A 15,336-nucleotide genomic window follows, 5' to 3' on the forward strand; every position below is an offset into this window, starting at 1 on the left:
TCCCAGGCCTCTGGTAGAGGACCCGAGCTTGAAGGATAAACCGCCCGCAGGGGCGTGCTGGGTGTTTTTTATAAATATAAAAACACCCAGCACGCCCCTGCGGGCTTGTTCTTGTGCTGCCATGATTAGTGCCTCTGTGCTGTCTTTCAGTCCAGCTTTGTCCAGCCACTGGTAGGATTTCTGGATATCAGGGGTTAAGTTCATTTAACATTCAAAGTAACCTAAGAATGGGGAAAGAGTACAGAAATATATACCTCAAATGAGAATTGGTTATCTTTCCAAATGCAGCAAGCTGATAAAGTTTGGGTGAATTAAAAAGTAACCAAATATATAAAACTGTCACGGTCTGGCTGGCAGACCGTGGGGATGTGGGGAAAGGAGGACCCAAAACGCAGACTCTGCGATGCAAACAGTGCTCTTTATTTACAGTGAAAAGGCTGTAAAAACAATAACTCCCCGTTGCTCCCTCGAACCCCGTGTGCGTGCTTCCCTCCGATATCTGTGCTCGTGCTCCCCGCTGTTGTGTTTCCGCACCCCCGTGCGTGCTGCCTCTCCGGACCACTCCTCCTCCTGTAGGGAAACCAGAGACGCAGCCGTCAACACTAACCCTCGGCGGGCATATACGCACAGCACAGACCTACGCTAACACACACTGACTTGGTAAGATAACTCAATGATCCCGCGTCGGTGGGAGCTCCAAGACTCTCCTAAGTAGCTCCCCCGACGAGCCCTGATCAGCGGCAGGTGTGTGGCTTCGGGTGTGGCCAGTCCCTCCGCAGGGCCACACCCCTCAGGCCTGCAGGTGGCCGAGCTCCATCCTCCAGGCACACCCGCAGACATACACACCCATACCTCGCCTAAACATATGAGTGGGACACAGACTAGCACAGCACAGAGAAACACACATATGTACACGCACAGAGAAAGAGAAACGACACCAAAAATACATAATAATAATACACAGGTCCATGACTGCCCAGGGATCCTGGGTCGCCCAGTCCCAGGACCCTGACAAAAACATGTAAAAGAATAGTCAATATAATATGCTACCAATTTTTGTAGTGTCCTAAAAATAATGTCTCATTGAAATTCAGATACAAAACTGTTTTGTCAATAAAGTGTTTTAGTAGCTACTGACAGAACTGAAGCAGTGAAACAAGGCATTGACGGGAAGTTCATAAATAGCACAGCTGTGAGATGGGCCTGGTCCTGTGTCTCTCTGGAAACACTTCATGGTTTCACTTCTTGAATATAGAAAGCTTGAGACTCAACATCATTTTTCTTTTTGATTAAATGATGAATGATAAATGAGTAAATGTTAACACTTATAGAAATAATTGGTGCTTCTTTTTTGTCAGTTCAGTTTTTCTCAAACTGAACATTAAGGCAAAACTCACAAACATGGAAAGAGCAAACCTTCATTGTATCTTATTCTATGACTGGAAACACATATATACTAAAAATGTGTTATTACGTACTATCTGTATATTGAACTACAATCATTGTATCATAAAGAATCCTTTAAGAAAGAATAATTTTGCTTTTGTTGAAAGACAGTCATATGTTTTAACATTATTTTGTGAGAAAATTATGGAAAAAACACATCTATTTGAGTGTGTAGTGAGGTTCGGGGGTGCAAACTGAAGTATGGCAAAAGCAAGCTTGTCTGCTGTTATGCTACTTTTATTTCTCTTTCTTGTTCTCAATCTGTGAAAAGATGCCACTTCCTTTTACTTGTATTACATTTCTGTTTTTTCGTGCAAGTATTTTTGCTTAACGTGTAAAATGTAAAGGGTGTTACATTCTAAAAATCCCAAAGAAGTCACTGCAAATGAAGCTATTTAACAGTGAATGCACTCTTACATCACCTGTGAGGACTAAACTTCAATATTATATGTTAAAAAGCAGATAGTCTGAAACAATTTCAACCATAATGTTTATATCTTTTTCATTTCTATAGTTCATGAGGAAAGTTAAAATGCATTACATTTTCATTCTATTGAATTCTAAATGTTTTACTAATAGTTAACTAAGAATAAATTCTAATGTCTTTCATCATATGTTTGGCCCTTCAGATAAAATGGGGACCTGTTCCTTTTAACTGTGACAAAGGAAACTTTGTGGCTAAACCTGTGAGTGGATCTGGGAGATGTTTTTGTTTGTTTTTAGTTTTTTACTCATTACAAGATGTGCCTGATATCTTTGATTGTGATTTTCAACAAAAATGCCTCAAATGTTGAAGCTTTAATTAATGCATTGTTTGTGCATTAAAGCAAAATGTTAATTCATGTGCATTCTTTAATGAAGTTAGGTAAATGAATGCACAAAATCAAGTAATAAAACAGGGTTTGTGCTTACTTTTGCCCTATAAGACTGCAGCCAGTAGTTGTGAAAAAGAAAAAAAGTGAGACAGTTCAGTTCAGTTTCATTTGTTCACAGTTCCACATTTTGGAGTCAAAGAAGTTAGAGATTCAACCATGTCTTTTGTTGTGATGGTGGCACTGCTGTTCTGTTCTGAGATACTCGGTAGGAAACTTTCTAATTAAATGTAAATATCATGTGTGATTTATGACTTGATCATTTAATACAGACTTGGAGTAGAACTGAGTATACATATGGTTAACCTATATGAATGTGCAATTTGATCAAAGTAGTATGGAAGAAGATATATTGTTTTTATAATTGTTTACTTCATTGTTTGAAGTCTAAAAGAAGATTTGTCAAGATACACGATGTTGACTAAAATCTGATTTAATAACTCAGGTTGTAAATCTAACATGAAAGTTCACTCAAGTACTGTAAGTGGGCCATAAACACTGACAAGATCTATTCAATAACTAGTCAGTACATTTACCAAATTTGTTATAAATGGAGTCTTAAATAAAGAAATTTAAAAGCAATGTGTTGTTTTCCTAAACTACATGACAATGAAGATGGAAGTTCTTAAAATACTGTTAAATTCTTTGTATGAATTCTGAAGTTAAGAAATTTTAGAAGATTCATTGACTATATACCTATTGTGTTTGATTTGTTTGGTACTGTCACATTTAATGTTTTAAAGGGTCACATCCTGTGTTTGGAGAGGAGGATAATATAACTCATGATGTTGTGGAATCTGACTTTGATATTAGTAACTGGACTGAATTAGACTTAATGGAAGTGAAAGACTTGCCTAGTGGAGTCCTTTGTCCTTATTATGATTACGAGTATGAAGAGGACATGGAAGAAGACATTCCCATGGAAGTGGATGAATTATTTTATTGTAGGTATGTTAACAATCAAAACCAGTGCTGGGCTGCTGCTATATTACTAAAATTTTGGATGTCGTATATCTGCCTCCAGATCCATTGTCTCCAGTTAACCTGATAGTGGACTCCATGTTCAACAGCTCATACTCCTGCAACCTTACTGTGACCTGCAGTACATATAACTTTGACATCAACAGCATTTTTAAATGTAATAACAAAACTTGCCATCAAGAGGGAGGAGAGCAAAGAGAGACCTGGTGGTGGGCCAACATTGCTCTTCATGTCTACATGTCAGATGGATCCATCATATGTAACTACAGCAATGAAGTAAACTGGACCAAGGATATGATAGAGATTGGACAGTTTTGTCCTCGAAATGTCGGTAAGTCAGATAAGCAGATTTTTTTTTTCTGATAACATTTTCCAGCCTGGAAATTCACTGTAAGCCTAAAAACATTTGGATAACATGCAAACATGCATTATGTTATTGTCTGCATGTGTGAAAAACAAACAAAAGAACTAGTAAGTAATTAATCAATATCATTATAACTGAATATTTAGTGAATGGTAACCTGTTTTTTTGGTACAGCTTTAGTACTTTCAACATATGTTGTTTTATTACAGGCTCTAAAATACATACATCAAAAATTACATTGTGAATCAAATGATCTCCACATCCAGTGAGAGGTATTACTGGTTTTATCCTTTCCTAATGTGCTGTAAAGGCAAAGTCTGGTTTTGCTCTGTGTTTCAGGTTCTGAGAGTTTCTCTGACGGTGTCTCCTTCTGTATGGTGAAGACAGCCGTGTTCTCTGTTGGTCTGATCATCATGGTCTTTGCTGTCATCACTGTTCACCTCATAGAGAAACTTCAGAAGCAAAACTAAAGAAAAAAAAGGGACGCACATCTACCCATGAAACTGTTCATGTACCTTTACAAGAACTTCACAGGGCATGTATTATTAGCTGTGAATGAAGTCCACCAAATGCTTAATTTATAAATAGAACTTGCTGATGTGTTTTTTAGGATTTAATCTGAGGAAAAAGTGTCTGGGAGGCTAAGCAGGTTTTTGACTTTTGAATGTTTGGTATATATCACTTTTGATTGCAGACATTTCTCCTGTTTGCTATTTATTCCTGCTGTCTACTATTTCTATTTTATTCCAGCACAGCCCCTTAATTTAGTTGTATGTGTACAATGACAATAAAGCGCTATTCTATTCTATTCTATTCTACATGTGTCTTTGATATCACCAGCAGAGGGCAGTGGATGACCTGTATTTTTGTGTTATTTTAATGTTTGTTAATCTTGTGGGACCATACAGGAAGGCCGGATCGGCTCTGTGTTTAAAAAATCTTAATCTCTGTTCCTATGGGTCTTACCTAGTAAGCAATGCAAAGACTCGCCCAGTTTCAACTGGCCCCTCTCTAGATTAGTGCATTTGTCATATGACTGGGTTTAGTTTAGTGGCCTAAACAGTAAGCCCTATAAGACCTAACCTATTAGAGCTATTTACAATAAAATGGATTAATACTCAGATTTCTACCTTTACTGTTTCTACGTTTACTGGAAGGGAATGTCCACATTTTTTGTCCACATTCCACACTTTCAAAAGGGGCAAATCACGAGCAACATTCAGAGAAATCTAAAAGGCTGGACACAGAACTAAAAGAAAGTAATTTGTTTTTGCTGAAATTAAAGTGAGCTAAAAATGGCATTCAAAAAGCTCAAAAAAATGAAATTTGTTTTGTTTAATAATTTTTCATGTACATATGCATTCAAAACCTTTTTTTTGGGAAAAGGTTGAACTTTATTATCAGACTTTATCAACATATTTAAATAAGTGTAAAAAGGGCAATGAAGTACATTCATGTGTTCACTTTGGCAATGAAAGAATGTGTGGTTTCAATAGGACAAACGTGACAGTGTTCCAGGTTTAACAATGTGCTGCTGTTGTTGGTGTAAAACATTTCATGTTGTACATTGGAGCTATGAAAGCCAGAGAGTTTACGTTGCCCTCCTTTATCATACTGACACTGTTGTTCTGCACCGAGACACCAGGTAAGAAATGTTACGTCTAAATAACCAGAAATAAGTTTAGGATTTTTTAAAAAAAAAATCCTAAACTGCTTTTAAAAATATCACTGTAAGTAAAAACTGTGATAATTGTGATATTAGTGTGGATGGGTTTGTGTCTAAAATTGTCTAAAAAGACAATATTAAACGTAAAAAATCAGATACCCTGAAACAATTTCAATCATCATGTTTATATTGTTGTCCTTTCTGTAGTTCATGGGGAAAGTTAAGACACTGACCAATAACAATAATACATTTTCATTTTTATTACCCATTAACAAATTCCGCCAAATGCCTAATTTGTGAATAAAAATGCTTTTTGCTGGTGTTAAAAACGTTGTTGAGGCTTTTATCTCAGGGAAAAAGTATTTGGGAGGCTAAGCAGGTTTTTGACTTTGGAATATGGACTTCTTTGATATCACCCACATAGGGTAGAGGGTGACTTTGGAGGCAGGCTACAAAGGCAGGAACAACCTCCTTCTAAACGTCAGTAAGACAAAGGAGCTGATAGTGGACTTCAGCACTAAGCAGGAGAGGAACTACCAGACCCCTGTCATCAACGAGTGCCCAGTGGAGAGAGTGGACAGCTTCAAATACCTCGGAGTTCACATCACGCAGGACCTGTCATGGTCCTGTCACATCAACACCGTGGTGAAAAAGGCCCGTCAGCGTCTCTACCACCTCAGACGCTTGAGAGACTTCCAACTGCCCTCCAAGGTGCTCAGGAACTTTTACTCGTGCACCATAGAGAGCATCCTGGCGGGAAACATCTTAACCTGGTTCGGGAACAGCACCATGCAGGACAGACGAGCTCTACAGAGGGTTGTGCGATCAGCTGAGCGCACCATCCGCTCCGAGCTCCCTGACCTGCACTCAATCTACAGCAGGCGGTGCTGGACCAAGGCCAGGAAGATCGTGAAGGACCTCAGCCATCCCAACAACAGACTGTTCTCTCTGCTGAGGTCAGGAAAGCGATTCCGCTCCCTGAAGACCAACACAGAGAGACTGAGGAGGAGCTTCTTCCCGCAGGCGATACGGTCTCTCAATCACACCACCACACAGTACTGACCCACACATATGGTTCTTACACACACTGGACATTCTGGACATTGTTTTCACTTCATCACTTAAATCACTGCTGCTGTTATTGTGTATATATTTATTTATACTTCTTGGGTATTTTGTTCATACATTCTTATATAGTTCTATATTGTGTATTTTGTTGTACAGTTATTTTATTTTCAATTTAATTTATATATTTTATCTTATTCTTTCCCAGTGTGTTGTACAGTTATTTCATTTTTAACCTTAATTTATATTTTATTCCTTCCTAGTTAAATTTACCCTTTTTAATTTTTCATATTTATTTCCTATCTTATTCATAGCCTTTTCCTTTTTGTTTTCTTTAGGTCACGAGCAGTTGTCCAAGCATTTCACTACATATCGTACTATGTATGACTGTGTATGTGACAAATAAAATTTTAATTTTGAATTTGATTGCCGAGCAGAAAATATACAGATTAATAGTGTTTTTGTGCTATTTTAATGTTTGTCGGTTTTGTGGGACCAGTACCCCAATACAAGTAGTCTGGATGGGCCCTCTGCTTAAAAAGTCACTTATCCAGTAGACAATGCAAGGCTTAGATAGAGCCTGATGGGTGTTCTAACCACCGCTCTCTCCCAGCTGACTACTCCACTGACTCTGGTAAAAATTGAGCATTAGTAGCCATGGAGTCAAAGGCAGTGTGCTGTGAAACCATGGCTATGTCAGATCGACAACTGGCACAGCTCAAAGATAGTTCACTTGTGCACTGTTGGTCTGTGTCAAGTCTAGAGGAACAACGCAATCGTTAGAAGGGTATGAGGGGCTGACCCTGTTTTGCTGTCAGTGGTGTAAAACACTTCCATGTTGTTGCGTTTCAGAGAAACCTCGAGACTCTAGAATGTTTTTCTTTGTGATTCTTGTGTTGCTGTCCTGCGCTGAGGCTGAAGGTAGGAAAAAAATGTCTAGATATTAGCACACATATAGTAGAAGTATATTGCAACCGCTTCCTTAATTCAACAGGGACAGAACTAACAAAGATGGAAAGTGCAAATGTTTTCTTTTATAGTAGTGTTCACTACAAAAGATATCTGTTATTTTATTGCAGCGGATGAAAGACTTGATTAATGTCTCAAAGTACATCACAGTTTAATCGGAGCTGTGTCTTTGACAGGCGGAATAAGCTTTGACAAGTTAGTCCATCTAAAATAGTCACTTCCTCTTTCTCGCAGTGACTCGGTTTGTGTGCTAGAAGGTTTCCTGGTTCTGAGAGAAAATAAAACCAGCACAACCAAAGCTTTCAATACAGAACTTTAGAAGCATTGAACACTGCAGTTCCAGGATGATTTCAGACACAGATGAGGAGTAACTGCTGCCATCTTTTCATACTTTGACCATTCAACACCACATGAGAAAAACTGTAAAATCTTACCCTGCTATGAAAGCTATTAGAGCTGCCTAATCATTTATTGTAAAACAACTAATTGTCCAATAATTTCCAATGATAATAAAAAAACAATATAAATATAATAAATCAAACAACGTGTGAATACATGATTTTTATGTCTTTATAGGGTCTGAGAACATGTTTGTACTTAATAGAACTTACATGTGGACATAAAGAAACCTGTTGTAGTAGACAAAAATAAACTTAATTTACTACCACTAACAATGTTGGTAACTATTATTATAAAGATGCAATCATGTTTGACACATGTGAAGGACAGTCTGAGTTATTTAGACAAATTTAGTCTTTGCTTTTAAACTAAAAAAAAAGATAAACAGGAAATACTGTGTAATGTTCAAGCAGACAGTTAGGGTCTGAAATACTAAGAGTAAGGATTTCAAATGTTTTATAACTTTATCTCAGTCTTCATTTCATTTTTCATTGTTGACTCCTTCATGGCCGATTTGTGGTTTGGTTCTTTGACGTGGTCTGGGAGCAGACCCATTCTGTAAGGTTTGGGGTTGTAGCTTCCCTATTTCTGTCATGGAGGGAAGCAGAGATAGTTTAATGAATTTGGGCAACTCTAGATATTAGAGGTGCACCATCCAAAGTTGTGTGGAAGTCATAACTTCTAATAGGAACTGATTTTCACGAGAAGGTTTATCTGTGAAGTCCACATTTTATTGTTGGAAATTATCTCAACAAACAGTAACTGAAGGACGATGTGGGGCAAGTTACACACAAATCTATATTAAGTTTAGAGATGTCTGATTGGTGTAAGGGTTTTTATTACAGCTGAATAACAATTAAAGATATTTGCACTAATAAATGTGTTTATTTATCAACATATAAACAGATTATATAAAAATGTTGACAAAACAATAATAAAAATACTAAAAAAAAATACTGTATTTAATTTGAGAGACTTCCAGTTGCATGTTAATAAGATGATTCTGATATCAGGTTTGTTGTTTTTCTTTTCTTTTAGGGCTCCAACATGTGTTTCTCCTCCGTGGAAAGGACTTACACCTGGATATAAAGAAATCTGTTGTACTAGACAAAAAAACTGAATTGATCTGGAAATTTAATAAAATTAACAATGTAGCTAGATGTGGTTTTAATAATGATCCAGTTGTGTTTGACAAATATGAAGGAAGGGCTGAGCTCTTCAGGCAAAATTATGGGTTGTTATTAAAGAATGTGCAACACAGTGACAGTGGAGATTATACTGCATTCATGGTTAGCTATGAAGACCAAAAGGTAGCTGAATACAAGGTCATAGTCCAAGGTAGGTTTCTGTTTTCATTATCTTTTTGAAATGGTGATACAACATAGACCTGTTTTAAATCTCTTTATGCCTGTTACTCTTCAGATGCAGTTTCTCCAGTTGACCTGACAGTGGACTCTGTGTCTGGCAGTTCAGACTCCTGTAACCTCACTGTGACCTGCAGCACAGTGGATTCTCAAATCAGCAGCATTTTCACATGTGATGCCCAAAACTGCTCTCTGGTAGACAAAGGAAGCTTTAAAGCCCAAACCTATTCTTCCAATCTCACTGTCAATTTGCAGCAAGACTTAATCGTCTGTAATCACCACAACCAAGTGAGCATGGAACAGACTAAGAAGGACATTAAACGTTATTGCAAGGAAAAACCAGGTAAGATTCAAAGACATCACATTCATTTGTACATTCTGCAAAATCATGTCTTGACCCTTTGTTGGGGCAGTTGTAACCAATCAGCTGTCCTATAATGAGCACATCCACTCAGAAGTTACCAGAAATTTTCAAGCTTGTGTCTGCTTCTATTGATCTGGAACACAATTTCAGTTAAAATCTCAAAACCTGTGTTAAATACCTTTAGTAGTAGTTGACTGCTTGAAGAATAATTCTGGTTAACAATAGTTGGCATGAGAAGTATTCCATATGTATATCACCAAATTTGACAGTTATTATCTTTCTTTTGATGAGAAAATCTAAAATATTCTGAATACTAGAGTGTAAGGTCGATGGCAAAAACTTGCATTGTGGTGGCCCACCAGAGGGGTCACACCCAGGTGAGGGGTTTTGCTGGGTTTTGCGCGCAATGTGTTCAGTTCTTGTTTGGTGGTCAATAAAGTTGGAGGAAAAGGCTAAACCTCCTGTGTTGTCTGACCCTTCACTCCACAGCATTAGATTTTTAAGGATGACAACAAAAGCTGCCCATCACAATCTCTAATGCTTTTATTTGTGCCTATTTATTACATAAATAAGTCATTTGTAACTATAGCAACCAGGTCACAATTAAATTAGATCAATCTAAATTGGTTCTGTACATTACCACAATGAATTTAAATGAAACAACTCAGATGTAGTTGAAGTGCAGACTTTAAGCTTTAATTCAGCCGGTTGAACAAAAAGACTGTATAAAATGTGAGGAATGAAAATTCTTTAGCTCCTTACAATGAATTCATTTCAGGAGCTCAAGATTAATTGGAAAAGTTGAATAACTGAAAATAAAATGTTAATTTCTAATACTTTGCTGGAAATGACACCATGAAGTCTTGAACTCATGGACATCATCAGATTTTGGGTTTTCTCCTTTTTTATGCTCTGCCAGGTCTTTACTACAGAGGCTTTCAGTTGCTGTTTGTTTGTGGGCCCGTCTTCTCTTTATTGCTGAGTTCATCAGTGCTTTCTTTCTTTCTCAGGATGTACGAAATTGTAGATTTTGCCACTCCTAATCTTAAAGCCGTTTCTCAAATGGGATTTTTCTGTTTTTGCAGCTTAAGGATGTTGTTTCACCTGCATGGAGAGCTCCTTTGACTGCATGTTGTCTGTTGACAGCAAAATGTTCCAAACACAAGCACCACACCTTAGATCAGCTCCAGGCCTTTTATCTGCTTAATTGATAAAAACATACAAAGGAATTGCTCACACCTGCCCATGAAATGACCTTCGAGTCAATTGTCCAATTATGTTTGGCCCCTTTAAAAAGACTGTGGGACACATTAATTTCCATGTCCATTATATAACTGTAATTAGAATATGTTTCAATAAAGTGTCCAAATATATATGGACCTAACTGTATATAAACCTCAGTCCTCCCTCAATCCCTAAATCTAATTTAGTCAAATAATCACAATAGTCACTTACTTTTTCCTCTGGAATGCTAAATACAGTTGGGATACATTCAGAAATAAATTAACTGTATTTCTGAAATGTAAAAGATTTCTTGAGTCAGACAAAAGAAACTTTACTTTGAATTTACTTAGTGTGTTTCATTATTTCTGCTCATGTCTGCAGGTATCTCCATCTGTGTGGTGAAGACATTCGTGTTCTCTGTTGGTCTGATCATCATGGTGATTGCTGTGATCAGTGTCCACATTATGGAGAAGATTAAGAAGTGAAAATAAAGAAGAGGCTTTCCACGTACACATATAGCTAATACACTTTTAGAAAATGTTGAAGTTATAGATACCAGTGGTAGATAACTACACAGGTTAACACATTTTGGGTGTTTGCAAACATTAAAAATTCTCAAATATCACACAAGGAATCTGTATCACTTTGTAAATAAAATGCTTGTTGCTCATATTAATAATATTACAGAAGATTTCATCTTGAAAACAAAACTTTTGGTGGTCTGACCCCTGAACTGAAGAAATTGTCAAATTAGATGATATAGGTTAAAAATTTCCATTTTACTTACTTTATAACTTAGCTTCCTAATGTGGCAACACAAGGGTAATTAAAACTGAGAGTTAGATAAAACTGTGAACAGTTTGGTTCATCTTTAGTTATATGGTTCTATCCAGCATATTCTATCTTGATATGCTGTCTTATCACAGGTTAATTTTTCAAAAATATTAGCAATGATTTATGCAAAGAAAGGGCTACGTACAACTCTTTATTTCTATTAATGTCTTACTTCATTCCTACCTGATTGACATGTTTAGGAATTATGAGTGATTGGCTCACTGTAGTGGTAAAAGTTGCTACCAATCAAATTATGATATGGTAAAGTTAAAACAAAACACAACCGACTGTTTTAAATTATATCTAATATATATTATGTAATTATCCTTATAATTACAAAATGTTTTAAGTAAGATTTATGTTTTGTAATTTAAATCTGACATCACAAAAGTATTTTGGAGGTTGAATAATGTATTTTGTAACTGCAGTACACATAATACTAATTTTGAACAATTTTGTCCAGGTTCCTTGCCACCAGGGACTCCTTCAGGACCATCGTGTTCAGTTACAGAGTCGGGGTGTCCACGGTGAGCCAGATCATCCCCCAGGTAGCGACGGCCATCTGGGACTGTCTAGTGGACGACTTCATGGATGTGCCTTCACCTGGAGACTCAAAGAGAAAGTATATACAGTGGTCCCTCATTTATTGCAGCAGGGTTTCTCAGAATAACTAGCCCCTCGCCACACACTTTATACACTTTATTTTTTAATTTTTTTTTTTTAAACACACACATGAAGATTAGTCACAGTTCTCACAAGTTGATTCTCACAGTGCAAACCTTTGTAGATTTCAAAACGTAAAAGTATCATTATGCTGTTTTTTCTTCGTCTGCCTGCCACATTTGTGCGCCTTTTCCCCTCCAGGAGTCACTCCATAAGCCAATGAGATTATCACATGACATTTTTGAACAGGGATATTTCTTTTTAACTGTTTTCAATTTAACGTAATATTTAAGTGTTTCTTAGTTTTAGACTAGTTGGTTAGTCTATTTCAATGTTTTAAACCATATCCCAGGGTTTTTACTTCACCATTTATGGAGTTTTAAGAAGCAAATAAAAGACAGAGCTTAATTCTGTAAAGATTAGATGAAAAATACTCAAAGGATAAATTCAATTGGTTTATTATTTTATTACACAAGTTGAAAAAAGTAAAACAAGTAACTACAGAAACAACAAAAGAAAATTTAAACAATCAAATAAGTAAATGGGGGGGGGGGAATGGAGGAGGAGAGAAAACCCCAACAATCCCCTCTGAGCAAGCACTAGGCGACAGTGGGGAGGAAAAACTGCCTTTTAACGGGCAGAAACCTCCAGCAGAACCAGGCTCAGGAGGGGGCAGTCAACTGCTGGGACTGGTTGGGGGGTGAGGGTGAAAAAAAGAAAAAAGATTAAGAAGGTAGGGAATAGGTGTTAGGAGAGAAAGGGAGAGGGGGGACAGGAGAGGTGACAATTAAGATGGCTCACAGGTGGAGGAAGACGAGGCTAAATCATCTGAATAACCAGCAGAAGCCTCTTTTCTTCGTTTCCAGGTATTTTTCCATGAGCGCTTTTTTCTCCAGGATAAGGGTTCTCAACTGATCGTTTGTTTCTGCATTTTGCTTCTCGAGTTGCTTGCATCTTTGCTCCATTTCTTTTAATCCTGCTTGTTCTTTTCTAGGCTTTTCTTTCGGGTCTTTGTATGTTGCCTTCTCCATTCGATTTGCCTTGCGCATGTCTGTATTTCTCTCTTGTTTTTTGTTGTACATCTCTTCTTTCAGGTCAATTTTTCTCTTGAATTCTTCATGCATACGCAGCAGGTGTTCCCATTTTTTCTCTTGTTGTTGCTTTTGTGCCTCCATTTCAGTTATTTGGCTCCTCAAGTCAGTGACCCTCAACAACATCACATTCATGAGCTCTGAGTGTTTTTTCCTTATTCCATCGATCGTACACTGCATCTCTGAACATTGCTTTTCCAGTATTTCCTTTTCTCTTTCCAGTTCAGGTGTTTTGTCCTTCATTTCATTACAAAATTCTCGTAGTTCTAGATTCCTTTTCTCAAAGTCCTGGAGAATACGTTTTTCCTCTTCCTGTTGCTTTTTTTCTTCAAGAAGCTCTTTATTTTTGCACTCTGTTTCATCAAACCTGACTTTCAGATCTACGTACATTTCCCTCATGGCTTTGAGTTTGTGCTCCATTGGTGTTTCTTTTTCTCTTTCCAGTTCAGGTGTTTTGTCCTTCATTTCATTACAAAATTCTTGCAGTTTTAGATGCCTTCTCTCAAACTTCCGGAGAATACGTTTTTCTTCTTCCTGTTGCTTTTTTTCTTCAAGAAGCTCTTTATTTTTGCACTCTGTTTCATCAAACCTCACTGTCAGATCTACGTACATTTCCCTCATGGCTTTGAGTTTGTGCTGCATTTGTATTTCCTTTTCTCTTTCCAGTTCAGATTTTTTGTCCTTCATTTCATTACAAAGTTCTCGCAGTTCTAGATTCCTTCTCTCTAAGTCCTGGAGAATACGTTTTTCTTCTTCCTGTTGGCGGATTTTTTCAATTGTTTTCTCAGCTTCATTGAGTTTTCCTTGAAGCACCTGATTCTTTTGCTCCATGTTTTGGAGATCCCATTGTATCTCCTCAATAGTAGCTTTCTTTCCTTGAAGCTGGGCAGATGTTTCTTTTAATTCAGCACTCTGTCCCGACGAAAGAAAACGGGAGAAAAACTTCTTTCGTCCTTGACCAAACTTCATTCCCCAGCCCTCATTTATCATTTTTATATCAGGCTGGCGTTGCTGTTTTCCTTCCAGGTCTTTATTTCGTGCTTCCAATTGTCTGCACTTCTCCTCTAGTTGAAGCTTCTCTTCTTCAATTTGTTTAACTTTGTAATGGAGGTCAGAGTTTTCCTTCTGACTTTCCTGTAATGCCCTTTGGACTGATAAGACAGCATCCATGGTCATTTCTCCTGGAGAGATTGGCTGGCCAGACCACGAAGGAGAGGCAGCATTATCTTTTTTTCTTTGTCTGCGTTTTCGTGGACGCATATTGGAGCCTGTGCACAGTGACTCTGAAAAGGCTTAGAAATATTTCCAAATGTATCTGTTGTCGAACGTTTGAAGGCTGCGAACAAACTGCTTTAGAATTGCTGCTGTTCCCTATTTATGGACTTCAGAACTTCAAAAGTGATGATGTCACAAGCACATTAAAGATGTGCTTGTGACATCATCACTCCGTAAGCCAATCAGATCAATCAGATTGTCACATGACAGAATGGGGATGTTTGTTTTTTTTGGGGGTTTTTTTTAGGTTTAATTAGAGAGTCATCAGTACTCAGCTGACAGGGCTGGTTGCTATAGTAACTCCTGTGAGTGGCAGGAGGGGATGGGACGCACACACACCACAGTTGGGGTCAGACACAGAGAAAGGCAAACAGAAAGTGCTGAAGTGCTAAAAGCTGACATTCACAGAGAGGAAGTTTGAAAATAGCTGAAAATGTTTTAAATGTAAATTAGAAAAACCTAAGGAAATGAGCAAATAAAATTTAGTAAGAAAACATCCTGAAAAATATTAAAAGTTAATATTCTTTGAATCACTGAATGCACTAAAATGTGATCCCTCCGCTTGGATCCACACAGTTTTAAAAATTTAAAAGTCTGAGCTTTGAAAGACATGGTGTTGGAAAGAGAACAACGATGGCGACGTTTTGAGGGTAAAATTGATGGCTGTAACACTGTGGACACAGCAGCAGTTGAAAGAGAAGTGTTTAAGAGTGAATCTTGGCAGAGTGAGAGAGAGAGCTCGTTAAGCAGGCAGGTGTG

General features: G+C 37.5%; 3 protein-coding genes across 4 annotated transcripts; 2 read left to right on the forward strand and 1 right to left on the reverse strand.

Moving 5' to 3' along the window:
• The first annotated feature begins 2,471 nt into the window (after positions 1-2,471).
• LOC113011301 (uncharacterized) lies at positions 2,472-4,453 on the forward strand. Its single transcript, XM_026150780.1, has 4 exons — positions 2,472-2,526; positions 3,062-3,262; positions 3,343-3,630; positions 4,003-4,453. Exons 1-4 carry the CDS (start codon positions 2,478-2,480, stop codon positions 4,131-4,133), a joined length of 669 nt encoding a protein of 222 aa, XP_026006565.1. The 5' UTR covers positions 2,472-2,477; the 3' UTR covers positions 4,134-4,453.
• A 2,658-nt stretch (positions 4,454-7,111) lies between these two features.
• LOC113010786 (uncharacterized) lies at positions 7,112-11,334 on the forward strand. 2 transcript variants are annotated; one of them, XM_026149994.1, is made up of 4 exons: positions 7,112-7,315; positions 8,801-9,100; positions 9,185-9,469; positions 11,096-11,334. In XM_026149994.1, the coding sequence occupies exons 1-4, from the start codon at positions 7,267-7,269 to the stop codon at positions 11,197-11,199; spliced, it is 738 nt and encodes a 245-aa protein (XP_026005779.1). In that variant the 5' UTR covers positions 7,112-7,266; the 3' UTR covers positions 11,200-11,334. The 2 variants fall into 2 exon arrangements, with proteins under 2 accessions (XP_026005779.1, XP_026005780.1); XM_026149995.1 differs by lacking the exon at positions 11,096-11,334 and adding an exon at positions 10,576-10,806.
• Positions 11,335-12,832: 1,498 nt separating this feature from the next.
• On the reverse strand, positions 12,833-14,943 carry LOC113011244 (golgin subfamily A member 6-like protein 6). The gene has a single exon (XM_026150690.1). It carries the CDS (start codon positions 14,560-14,562, stop codon positions 13,036-13,038), a length of 1,527 nt encoding a protein of 508 aa, XP_026006475.1. The 5' UTR covers positions 14,563-14,943; the 3' UTR covers positions 12,833-13,035.
• Between the last annotated feature and the right edge of the window lie 393 nt (positions 14,944-15,336).

This window comes from Astatotilapia calliptera, chromosome 18 (assembly GCF_900246225.1).
Source record: "Astatotilapia calliptera chromosome 18, fAstCal1.2, whole genome shotgun sequence".
NCBI lineage: Eukaryota > Metazoa > Chordata > Actinopteri > Cichliformes > Cichlidae > Astatotilapia > Astatotilapia calliptera.

What these genes read in the sequence shown, in the direction of transcription:
- LOC113011301 (XM_026150780.1), top strand. Translation starts at nt 2,478, where the DNA reads ATGTCTTTTGTTGTGATGGTGGCACTGCTGTTCTGTTCTGAGATACTC. An exon ending in AGTGGATGAATTATTTTATT is followed by an intron (nt 3,263 to 3,342) that starts GTAGGTATGTTA and finishes ATCTGCCTCCAG; the next exon opens with ATCCATTGTCTCCAGTTAAC. An exon ending in GTTTTGTCCTCGAAATGTCG is followed by an intron (nt 3,631 to 4,002) that starts GTAAGTCAGATA and finishes TCTGTGTTTCAG; the next exon opens with GTTCTGAGAGTTTCTCTGAC.
- LOC113011244 (XM_026150690.1), bottom strand. Translation starts at nt 14,562, where the DNA reads ATGCGTCCACGAAAACGCAGACAAAGAAAAAAAGATAATGCTGCCTCT.
- LOC113010786 (XM_026149994.1), top strand. Translation starts at nt 7,267, where the DNA reads ATGTTTTTCTTTGTGATTCTTGTGTTGCTGTCCTGCGCTGAGGCTGAA. An exon ending in ATACAAGGTCATAGTCCAAG is followed by an intron (nt 9,101 to 9,184) that starts GTAGGTTTCTGT and finishes GTTACTCTTCAG; the next exon opens with ATGCAGTTTCTCCAGTTGAC. An exon ending in TTATTGCAAGGAAAAACCAG is followed by an intron (nt 9,470 to 11,095) that starts GTAAGATTCAAA and finishes TCATGTCTGCAG; the next exon opens with GTATCTCCATCTGTGTGGTG.